The sequence below is a fragment of the Dermacentor andersoni genome, chromosome 7 (assembly GCF_023375885.2).
Source record: "Dermacentor andersoni chromosome 7, qqDerAnde1_hic_scaffold, whole genome shotgun sequence".
Classification (NCBI taxonomy): Eukaryota; Metazoa; Arthropoda; class Arachnida; order Ixodida; family Ixodidae; genus Dermacentor; species Dermacentor andersoni.
In genome coordinates, this window is record NC_092820.1 from 105,281,507 (window position 1) to 105,293,596 (window position 12,090).

The 12,090-nt window shown below is 47.1% G+C and overlaps 1 protein-coding gene across 1 annotated transcript in view; it reads right to left on the minus strand.

Annotated features, from left to right (window-relative positions):
• Window positions 1-437: 437 nt before the first annotated feature.
• The window catches only part of LOC126533998 (uncharacterized), a 147,980-nt gene continuing 136,327 nt past the window's right edge, over window positions 438-12,090 (minus strand). The window contains exon 9 of the mRNA XM_055072564.2: window positions 438-591. Coding sequence (XP_054928539.1) covers window positions 455-591 — 137 coding nt within the window. The 3' untranslated portion in view covers window positions 438-454. The remainder of the gene's footprint in view (window positions 592-12,090) is intronic.

The window sequence follows — 12,090 nt, forward strand, 5'->3', positions numbered from 1 at the left end:
GTTTCTATTTTCCTGGTTTGCGATTCTTTTGTAATCTGATTGTACGCGCGATACGAATTGTGTAGTATATTCTGGAAGCCTAGTGGCACCAGCGATTACAATGGAACCTTCGACGAGTCACGTAAACAAGCCAACGCGATTGACCCGCACACAAGGCTTTTGATGATTGCCGACTCTGCTAAATGTCTCTCAAATTCGTTCCCTCAATATACTGCGAAATGAAAACACACATTAAACTGCACTCAAATTTCGCATTATGGAGAAACTTAATCATCGGTGACTTTATTTTTGCATGATCTCGGGCCACACCGCCGGATTTAACGCTTCATGAGCCATATAATACTCTTGCATGAAGAGAGTATTCAATATTATGATTTCTTGAAATGTCTGGGAAGCCCGATCACAAGAGGATGTGAAGAAGGCACAATTATTCTGTATAAGAGTTGTCGTGAGTTTAATTGCAAGTAATTATGTTCTTGTGATTTACTACAATCGCTTGTGACTTGCAAAATTCATCGAACATGAAGTCACAACTCCACTTGCGATTTCCGACAACACTTTTGCGAACCCAGTAGGTGCATTCCGTTTTTTCTGTAATAAAGAAGAAAACGTGTTAATTAATGGTGACAGTGATTCCCGTTATAAAGCATCAGCTAGGAAAAAATCTTATTACCATTTCCTTAGGATTAGGATTAGGATTAGGAAATGCTTGCTACACATAATTTCTGCAACATTTGTCTCGATTTTAACAAAATAAAGCTTGAATACTGGCAGCTAGCATTTCATGGAAAAACATCTGAGGTGCTTACACGCTGTGAATTAACATAACGGATCACCAGTTAGCCCGTTCACATACTTCATTCCGGTAATATTACGCGTGTTTCGAAAGTTTCTTTGGTGGTATATTCTTTTGAAGCCATCGCAATTGCTTCAGCGTGTTTCTCAGGTGTGAATAAAAGTTCTGGCAGGGTGCCTTTAAAGTAGATTTACTGACACTTGATCATACGATTTTTTATCGCTGCTAAATCTCACATGGAACCACGAAACAGGTTTTTGGTCGTTCCGCATGTCGGCTTGCGTTATACCTATGACATCACATTGTGCTTTATCTGAGCGCATCGCTGTTCACATTGCTCAGCCACAGAAAAAGAACGCAATTATGCATGGCTGCGTGTTTGGCAATGACAGGGCAAAGGAAATGGAAGTTAACGATTTGCTCAGTATGGTCAGGAGACCATGAATGCACCCGCCCAAGAGGCGAAGATATATTTCGCCGAAAATTCGCCAGGGTCATTTAAAACGAAATGCATCTAAGCGTTGATCTATACGAGTTACTATTGCGAAGCAGTGTTTATTTCACACGTGACATTCTTCACAAAAGATTTTTTTGTCCTTATATAGTCACGGTACTCTATAACACAAGAAGGTTGAGTTTTCTATAATGGAAGCAGGCAGTTTCCATCCGACACCTTCAGTGAAAGCCCGTATTCGTGTCGTCGACCTCAGCTTCTGCAGTAGCGGCAAGCCCACTACACAGCCAACTGATATGCTCATGGCATTAACTCCCTTCGAGAAAGCATCGTCTCAATGCTTCAAACGCAAAAAAGAGGGAAAAAATACAATGTACACACATGGCAACTCTGATAAGTTTGTAAAGAAGGAAGTGTCGCATAAGGGGGATGAAGGTGAGTGGCAATGAGAATGGCCTTGTCAAGGTGAAGGGTACGGTTTCATCGTGGACACCTGGACAAGGCCGTCGGGTGAATACGACGGGATTGACGAGTCGTGTCTACAGGCGAGAACTTCGTATTTGACCTCGCTGAGGCGACGCAGGGCTCTGTAGGGCCCGAAGTAGCAGCGCAGTAACTTTTCTGACCGCTCTTGTTGCGAATCGGGGCGTATACTCATACTTGATCATTTGGCTGGTAGTGAACCTCGCGATTACGAGCCTTATACCTCTGGGAGTCTATGCATTGCTGATTCTGTATTGGCTCGCATGCAAGCTTACGAGCTGCGTTGGCGAGCACGGAAAATTCTTTCACGTCGGTTATAGTTTCGTATTGCTAGGGTAGGAGCAAATGCGTCCAGCATGGTGGTTACCACACGGCCGTGGAGCGACCGTAAAGGAGTGAACCCATGCAGTTTCTTGAACCGCAGGGTTGAATGCGAATGTAGCGTAAGGCAAAACATCGTCCCAGTTCTTGTGGTCGCTGGACATACATGGAAATCACGCCAGCGATTGTCTTATTCAACCTCTCTTTAGGACCGTTAGTCTGAGGATGAAATGCGGGTTGGTCTGAGGATGAAATGCATCGGTAACATGATTTTGGCTTCTAGCGCGAAGTGAAACACGGACACAGAAAGGAGCAGACAGGACGAGCGCTAACTAACACGGGTATAGTTTATCAGATTCCACTCGAGTGTGGGAAAGCTTACATTGGACAGAGTGGCATGTGCATTAACATTAGACTAAAAGAACACAAACATTCACTAAACAACTCTAATGCATCACATTTAGCGGCACATTGTTTCGATTGTGGTTGGAAACCTTTCTTTGAAGACACAAAAATTCTTTCTAGACACAGATGCCAAACCACGCGGGAAATTATCGAGGCATTCCACATAAAAAAATTAGGAGACACTTGCGTCAGTCATGCTTCGTTGTCTATGTTAGATTGCGAATTTCAGTACCTTCGCAATACGTGTACTAATATGAAGTAATTTTTGTTCTTTGACTTCCATACCCCCTGATATGTTTAACTGATGCTATTTACCCTGTCATGTTCTGATGCTACGGTTTTTGCAATCACCTATATATATGTTTTTCGTTTTAATAAAGATTTAGTTGAGAGTTAGCGCTCGTCCTGTCTGCTCCTTTCTGTGTCCGTGTTTCACTTCGCGCTAGAAGCCGAAATCATGTTACCGTACCAACTCGCCCAACTGTCTATCCTCTTGAAATGCATCGCCTGCACTGTGAAAGCTGTACCACAATCTGGTATGACTACCGCTGGTGCACCCTGCCGGAGCACGATGTTATGGATGCAGTGTGTGACGTCACTGGCAATGCCTCGTAGAGTGGTTCTAGTTTCGCAGTATTGCGTCAGATAATCAGTCACAACCACGACCCAGCGGTCGCCGCCACAAAACATGGCGCAGGGCCCGAGCATGTCCATGCCGATCTATCGAAATGGTTGTGTTTGTGGTGTAAAAGACTTCAAGGAAACGGCCGGCCTCTGATGTGAAGCCTTTCGGAGCTGGCAGTGGCGGCACGTTTTGATATAATGCTTGACTTCATGGGTGAGCTTAAGCCAGGAGTAACGTTGGCGAAGTCTGTCTAAGTTACGTGCGAATTCCGAATACTCTGAAGAGGGCTCATTGTGGCAAGCGGATAGAATATAGGCACGCAGAGCTGACCAAACGACTACGAAATGTCCATACGCTGATCGATAAAAGTTGTTTTTCTACAACACATTGCTGCGGAGGCAGAACGAAGATAGTGAACAGGCGAATGTCCTTGAAGGATGGAACTGCGGCCTTCAAGGTTGTCGATAAGTTGATTGAGGTCCGAATCGTCCCGCTGTTATAGAGCCAAATCGGCCATATTGACAGCGCAGGGGTAACGTCTGTCATCATCGGTATCACTTGACAACGCTGCAAGTGGGGCGCGCGAACGAGTCAGTATCAGTGTGCCTCCTGTCAGCTTTGTAAACGATCGTTGCATCAAATTCTTGCAGTCGAATGCTCCATCTGCCAAAAGTACCTGAAGGGCCTTTAAGGTTTGCAAAGCCAACAAACGGAATGATGGCCGATAACCTCTCTGAACGGACGGCCGTCTAAATATGAACAAATCTTAGCTATTGCACAGACAACATCAAATCTACTTTTCAATAGGGGAGTAGTTCGTTTCTGCAGACGTTAAGCGTATTATTTATAGCAGGTTCAACGCCATCTTGCCAAACGATGAGGACTGCAGCAAGCGCGATGTTGCTAGCATAAGTGTTCTTCAGTGTCGCCATTTTCATCAAAGTGTCCAAGAAATGGTCGTGTCTGAAGGCGCCGCTGAAGTTTGGAGAAGGTGTCTCTCTTCTCTGGGCCCCAAACAAGCGGTTTCCACGATCTTGGAAAAAGTTTCCACAGAGCGTCTGTATTATGAGCAGAAGCCCAAGAACCAGCGCACGTCATGTTTCTCCGCTGGTGGTGGAAATGCTGCAACAGACATGCTTCTTTCTCGGTCTCGCCGAGCACCTTCACTAATAAAAAAGTGGCCGAGGGACCTTAGTTCCTGGTAACCTAAATGCCACTTCTCAGGTTTTGATGACAGGAGTCCAGATCGAATTGCAAGGAACATGGGCTGAAGTCGTTACAAGTGTTGTTCAAATGTCCGAAAAAAGCAACGACGTCGCCTAAATAGACGACACAGTACTCCCATTCAAGGTCTGCCAGACGGTGTCTATCGTGCCTTGGAAGGCCACAGGAGTTGAGCACAATCCGAAGAGCAGCATCATAAATTCGTGCAGGCCCTGAGGAGTTACGAAAGAAGTCTTATCGCGATGTCGTTTATCAACTTCTATCTGCCAGTATCCGCTCTGTAGATGCATTGAGGAGAATTATTGCAATTGTCGAAGACGGGCTAGACAGTCATCTATGCGGGGAATAGGGTAGACATCTTTTTTCGTCACCCTGTTCAGCTTGAGGTAATCCACATAAGACCAAACAGTGGCACCCGCCCTTCTTTTTGACAAGTATAACGGGGGACGCACATGGGCAGGTTGAGTGTTGAAATATGTCGTCATCTATCATTTGCTTTACGAGACAATTATTCACCTCTTGCTGATTTTTTTCACACGCGGTAGGTGTGCTGACACACGAGATTTTCGGTCGGGTCCGTTATAATACAGTGCTTCGCAAAGGGGATCTGTGTTACGTCTGGCGTGGATGCGAAACAATCAGTGAAAATGCATACAATACTTCGTATTCGATTTTTCTGTGTGGCTGAGAGCTCAGGATTTACATAGACTGTACTGATAACAACGGTGTCATGGTTGACGGCTGCAGAAAGCACAGCAAGCGTATAACTTATTGCATCCCCAATCTCTTTTAAGTGAGCAATGACTATTTGCTTTGCCAGGAGTTGCTACTCGCCGTGGAAGTTCGCCACTGAAAACTCGATCATTTGCCGGTTCAGTTGAATAATGCCAGGGACGCCACAGACTAGCCAAGCCAAGAGCACCGACAACTTTCCTTCAGCGATGTCCCTATCATTATAGTCGCAGTAGCTTTCAACAGTTCTGAACATACCAGTTGATGGCGGAAGTGTCATAGTGTCTTGAAAAAGACGCAGTGCTGTCTTGTGCGTGTTACTATCTTCCAGCACCGGGGCGTAGTTGTCGGAAAAAGTTATAATCAGCTTCCGAATATTGACAACAGCACCGTGCCCGCGAAAAAAATTGATCCCAAGGATGACTTTCCACGAGCAGTCACAACACGATAAACAAAGCTTTGTACGTTGACTGACGGATTTGAAGCTTGGGGGTGCATCTCCCTATCGGCGTCAAGAGATGACCACCTGCTGTCCGGAGGTTTGACCCACGCCATGGCGTCGTGACTTTTTTCATTCAGAAGCTAGTCGGCACTCAGAATAAGTGGCGCCAGTGTCCACGAAGGCAGTAACCGTGTAGTTGGCGACTTGAATGGAGATGTCTGCGAAAACACTTTTGTAGTCCACGGTATGCGGTTGTGAAAGGGAATCGTTGGTGCTCGGCTGGCGTATTGGGGGAGAATATTGTTTTATAGAGCCGCCAACAGCGGCCCCACGCCCGGAGGTCACTGCTCCTAGTTTTCCCGGCGTGGGCCTGCGGACCTGATGGATCTGCCTCCAACGCCATTAGTTAACAGCAAGTTTTCGACAGGTGACGTATTAGTTCGAGGAGATGGAGAGCCGGACTGGCGCCATGGAAGAGTTGGGGACTGGTGGCTCGCCAAGTACTCGACAACAGCTCGGGCACACTCATCACCACGGTGTCGACGTGCGCCTGGGCGAAAGCCAGGAAGGTCCATCTGGCGGTATGTGCACTCTCTGTATAGGTTACCTGCTTTACCACAATGGTAGAAGAGTCGCCGATTCTCGGGAGGGCTCCACACACTGGATTTCCGCACGTTTAGACTTGGGTTTGCGGAAGGCACAGGGCACGAAAAGAACTGATGATTCGAGGAATACTGTGTCGTCTTTGGCGTGCGTGGACGGGACGGATAGCCGACTGCTGGCATAGAAGCTCTGAAGATTTCGGCGTCCGTCATAGGAGGGGCTGCTGCTGGCGGCGTGACCAGCGGTTGTACCAGCTCCCTGACCCCTTCACGAACCACATCACTTAAAGCAGTCACATGAGATTGAGGAGACATTGCATGAACTAGTTGCAGCTACTCGCGTACAATACTGCTCACCAGCTACCTGAAGGTCGTCAAATCAGGGGTGGCCATGAACCACGACAGAAATGGAAAGTTGCTTGGGCACCCGTACTGCGACGATCGCTGCGGTAGTGTACGCTCCATCGATTCTGGGTCGCTGGGAAATTCGGCTACGGTACCTGGCCGATTGCGCACTAACCTACGAACAACTACTCCCTCACGCCCCATATCAACAAGCGTACTTCTTTTTCTTCTGTCACTCCGAGATCACCGCGTCGGAATAGCGGAGGCATGTCCTCAACGTACATGGTGACACTCATTTGCTTTTTGATTTCTGGAACTAAGAGCATGTTCTGCTTGCTCCGTACACCCGTAGGTATTGCGCAGCTGGCTGCAAAAATCTTGCCAGGTCGTCAAACGAGCTTTGTAGTTTTTAAACCAGATGCGCACCGAGTCCTCGAGAGCGAAGTAGACATACCGGAGTTTCTGGCGGTTGTACCATTCATTCGCGCATGCAACTCGATTTTACTGGTCCACCGAGACACAACATGCTCGAACGCGTCACCGTGAGATGACGTTGGGGTTCGTGACGTGTTGAAAATCCACGCAGCAGGTGGAGTGGTGGTCTCTTCAACATTGCTACTCGTTGAATTGATTGTAATGGAAGTACACTTCACTGAGAGAAGGTCAGGTTCTGGTGGCAGTCCTCGATGTCACCGGCTGCGCCGAAAATCAGCGTTGAAGGTATCTTGATCGAAGTTGGGAGCTTGCTGCTGGTCGCAGTGCATGGAACAGTTTACCCAGCACCTCAACCAGTGACATTACTATATATATAACAAAAACTCTTGAGTTTAATCTAATGGAACCAGACAGTTGCCGTCCGACACCTTCACTGAGAGTAGGTCATCGTCGTCGTCAATCTCAGCTTCCGCAGAACAGGCAAACCCCCTGCCCAGCCAACTGTTGTGATCGTGCCAATATTATCCAACAAAGCTGTTAGGGCACACACACACGTGTACTTCTCTCGTTTATACTGCTGAAGTGACTAGCGCAAGAGTGGACACGGGACACTAAAGAGGCGACAAAGACAAGCGCCAACCTCCAACTGGTGTTTATAACAGACAGGTATGTATGTACGGTTTTCCGCACTTGATCATAATCAGTTGCAATCGTGCAAGTCAACATGGTCAAGACCAATATACAAGAATGCACCAAGGTCCCGCCATGGCCGAAAGCAGCCTCTCACATATATCCCATAGTATGCAAATTCTTTAACCGTGAACGCTAGGAATGGTTTGCTAACCTAGTTGCCTTCTGCGATAGCCGCTGCCTCAATGATGAGTCGAGGGTTTTCTTGCACATTGCTTGCTATTATTTCTGTTTCTTCAAAGACTGGATGACATTCGCCCTAATCATCATCATCATCAACCTATTTATGTCCACTGCAGAACGAAGGCCTCTCCCTGCAATCTCGAATTACCCCTGTCCGGCACCAACCGATTCCAACTAACACACGAAAATTTATTCATTTTGTCACACCATCTAGCCTTCTACCGTCTTCTACTACTCTTCCCTTCTCTTGGTACCCATTCTGTCGCCCTAATGGTCCGACGGTTATCTAATCTGCACATTACATGACCTGTCCAGCGCCATTTTCTTGATGTCTATTAGAATATCGTCTGTACCTGTTTGCTCTCTGATCCAAACCGCTCTCTTTCTGTCTCTTAACGTTATGCTTAGCAATCTTCGTTCCATCGCTCTTTGCGCGGTGCTTAACTCGTTCTCATGCTTCTTTGTCAGTCTCCACGTCTATGCCCCAAATGTCAGCATTCGTAAAATGCACTGATTGTATACTTTCCTTTTCAATGATAACAGTAAGCTCCCAGTCAGCAGCACACGATGCCTGCCATATTCGATCCAACCCATTTTTATTCTTCTGTGAATTTTCTTCTCATGGTCAGGGTTCCGTGCGATTAGTTGACCTAGGTAAGCGTACTCCTTCACAGATTCTAGAAGCTGACACGCGATATTCAACTCTTGTTCTCTTGCCCGGTTGTTTATTCTGATATTTGTCTTTTGCATACTAATCTTCAGCCCCATCCTTGCACTCTCCCTGTTAAGGTCCTCAATCTTTTGTTGTAACTCGTCCGCAGTGTTGCTAATACAACAATGCCATCGGCAAACCGAACGATGCTGAGGTATGCGCCGTCAATCCTTACTCCTAAACCTTCCCAGTTTAATAGCTTGAATACTTCTTCCAAGCACGCAGTGAATAGCATTGGAGAGATTGTGTCTCCTTGACTGACCCCTTTCTTTATAGGTATCTGTGTAGAATTTAGGTGGCTGTGGAATCTCTGTAGATATTTTCCAGGGTATTTACGTAAGCAGTCTGTACTCCTTCATTACGCAATGCCTCTATTATTGATGGTAACTCTATTGAATTAAACGTTTTTTCGTAATTTTGAAAACCATATAGACAGGCCTATTGAACTCTGCGGATTTCTCGATAACATGATTATTGACATATATGTGAGCCATTGCAGGGTATACTTTCCTGAAGCCAGCCTGTTCCCTTGGTTGAGCAAAGTCCAGTGTTGCCCTTATTCTATTGGAAATTGTTTTGGTAAATATTTTATATAATACTGGGAGTAAGCTGATGGGCCTATAATTTTTTTCAGTTCTTTAACGTCTCCCTTTTTGTCAATTAGTATAATGTTTGCATTTGTGCAGTTTTCTGGGACCCTTGCAGTCGATAGACACTTCGACCCTTGCAGTCGATAGACACTTCGTATAGAGAGACACTAGTTTTTCGAGCTTTGTCTCCTCCATCTTTGATTAGATCGACTGTTATTCCATCCTCTCCTACCGTTTTTCTCCGTTTCATGCTTGCAAGGCCCTTTTAACCTCATCTCTGGTAATAGGAGGAGTTTCTGTACACTGTTCATTATTGTTTAGAATAGAGTACCCCTGAGTGCTCTGGTATTGTACTGGTCACTATAGAATTCTTCCGCTGATTTATTATACTTTCGAGATTGCTGATGATATTACCTTGCATATCTTTCAGTGCATACATCTTGGTTTGTCCTATGCCAAGTTCCTTTCTCACTGATATCAGGCTGCGTTCATATTTTGCAGCTTCTTCAGCCTTTCTCACGTTAAAATATCTGATATCGCCTATTTTCGCTTTACTGATCAGTTTTGACAGTTCCGCGAATTTTGTCTTACCTCTTGAGTTGGACACTTTCATTCTTTGTCGTTTCCTTATTAGATCCTTTGTTACTTGGGAGAGCTTGCCAAGGTGTCCTGTATATACATATACGCAGGACACCCTCAACATATTGTAGTGGGTAATATGCATGTCGCACTGTATGGACTGCCTCCACTGCGGCGCGAGACCCGAGCGCAGGCTGCTGAGGCGAAGGGATGGGACGATGAAGAGCTACTTGCGATCCCTCGAACGAGCTGCAATAAACCCTCTTTCATTTGGTGGAGATGTTGGGTAACCTCGGAAACTGCAACTGCGAAACCGGAAGCTACTGACTGCCGCGACCATGCCTGACGAAACCATCCAGGAAGATGCACTACAGCCTCATGCGGTCGTCGTTTCTGGTGTGTTGCGCCAGCGTGATCCTGCAATCGATAGCGGCACTGATGATCATGACGGGGAGGATTTATTGTCATTTTACGAACGGGTCAGCCAGCATAACATGTGGGACGATGGCACCCAGTTGCACAACGTGCTGTTTTACTTAGCCGGTGTCGCTAACCTCTGGTTGCGAAACCACAATTTCACAACATGGAGCGAACTCAAGACAAGTTTCGCTGAAGTGTTCGGGAGCCGTGCTGTGCGCAAGCTTCGCGCTGAAGGACGCTTACGGGGGCGTGCGTAATATCACGGTGAAACTTTCGCAAGTTACATCGAAGATGTCATTGACCTGTTTAAACGCGTGAATTCGTCAATGACAGAACAGGACAAGATAAAAGACATGAAAGGCATTGATGAGGACGCCTTTCAAATGTTGTTAGCGAAGGATCTGCGTACCGTGGCCAAAGTTATCAATGTGTGTCAAAGTTCTGACGAGCTACGGAAACAACGCATCTTAGCTCGGCACCCACCGCCTACGGAAGATTCGTTAGCGTTATTGGTTATTGACGACAACCACAGAACTTTGCTGACGCAAATAAAAGAATTTGTCAGCGAGGAGGTCCAGCCACAGCTCTCGATTTTGCCGATGGCGCAGACTTCTGCACCTTTGACTCCAGCGATCCGACAGATAATTCAAGAGCCTGTGACCTAAGCTCTTCCACCAACGTGTCAGCCGACTCCCGTGGTCGCGCCTCTGACGTATGCTGAAGCCGTTGTACGGGCGCCTCGTCTGCCGAGGTTCTCTCCTCCACCTTCACCTTGCTAGCTGGCGTCTCCCTTTTTCCGTGCACAACAGCAGGGTACAAATCCTTGGTGCACGGATGACAACCGGCCATTATGCTACGCCTGCAGTACCCCTAAACATGTAGCGCGCTCCTGCCGCCGGCGCTTGCCAGCCTTCGTAGGCACCGCGCGACCACACAGCTCCGGCTTCCGACCATTCCGTATGCCTCAGCGGCCGCCACTGGAAGTCTACGCTGCTGATAGTATACCAGCCCCAAAGTCACAGCTCTATGGTACTCATCGCTCGCCTTCCTCTCGATGGCGCTCACTCTAACCCATGCGTCGTAGGCCCAGCGCCAGTACTACCGAGGTGGAAAATTTCCGCAGTTTTTGAGGAACGAACTGCGTGATCGTCGGAACATTAAAGTCGTTGTTTTTCCCCCGCTAACTTTACTGAAGTGTCTGTTGATGGTATCAAATGTATTGCGTTCGTCGATACACGTGCTGCTGTATCCGTGATTTGTGAGAAGCTTTCTCCTACATTACGGAAGGTGACCATGATGCCTTCGGTACTACTGCTTAGAACGGCCAGTGCACAATAATTCAACCAGTCGCTATCTGCACTGCCAGGGTGCTGATTCGAGAGATGTATTCGATTGATTCCTTTCAGCTGACTTGTTGCTTGCACAGTGTGATTCTAGGTTGGGATTTTCTGTCCCGCCAACATGCTGTCATTGACTGTGCACGCGCTGAGTTTTGGTTTTCCGTTTTGTGCGATTTCCCATCTCACGACTTTCAAATTCATGATGTTAGCAGGATATGTGTAGCTTCAGACACTGGCCATCCTCCTCGCAGTGCTGTATTTCTCCCCCTTTCATGTCCATCGCTTGCCGAAGCGACGGTTATGTTTACACCTGCTGCCGTCTTCAGTCGCCGCCAGCCTATATTGTTGCCTTTCGCCCTCCTTACGTTCAGCATGGTGCTGCAGAAATACTTATTTCCAGCCGAAATTCGTACACTTTGGCGTTGCACTCTGGCGAGACTATTGGTACCATCCAGGCTGTGGACGCTGACGTTATTGTGCATTTCCCTGTTGCTGACGACGTGGATACTGCCAACGCCACAGCACTGACACTCCATGTGCCATCTAACCGAGTATCACCGGTAGTTTTTTGTCGCTCTATCGTCGATGACCTCGAGCCGACACAACGTGAGCGGCTTTATTTCACTGGAACCTAGGATCATTAGGCCGCACAAGTGCCGTTTCTCACCACATTGATACGGGACATCACGCACCATTACGCGAGCGTCCGTAC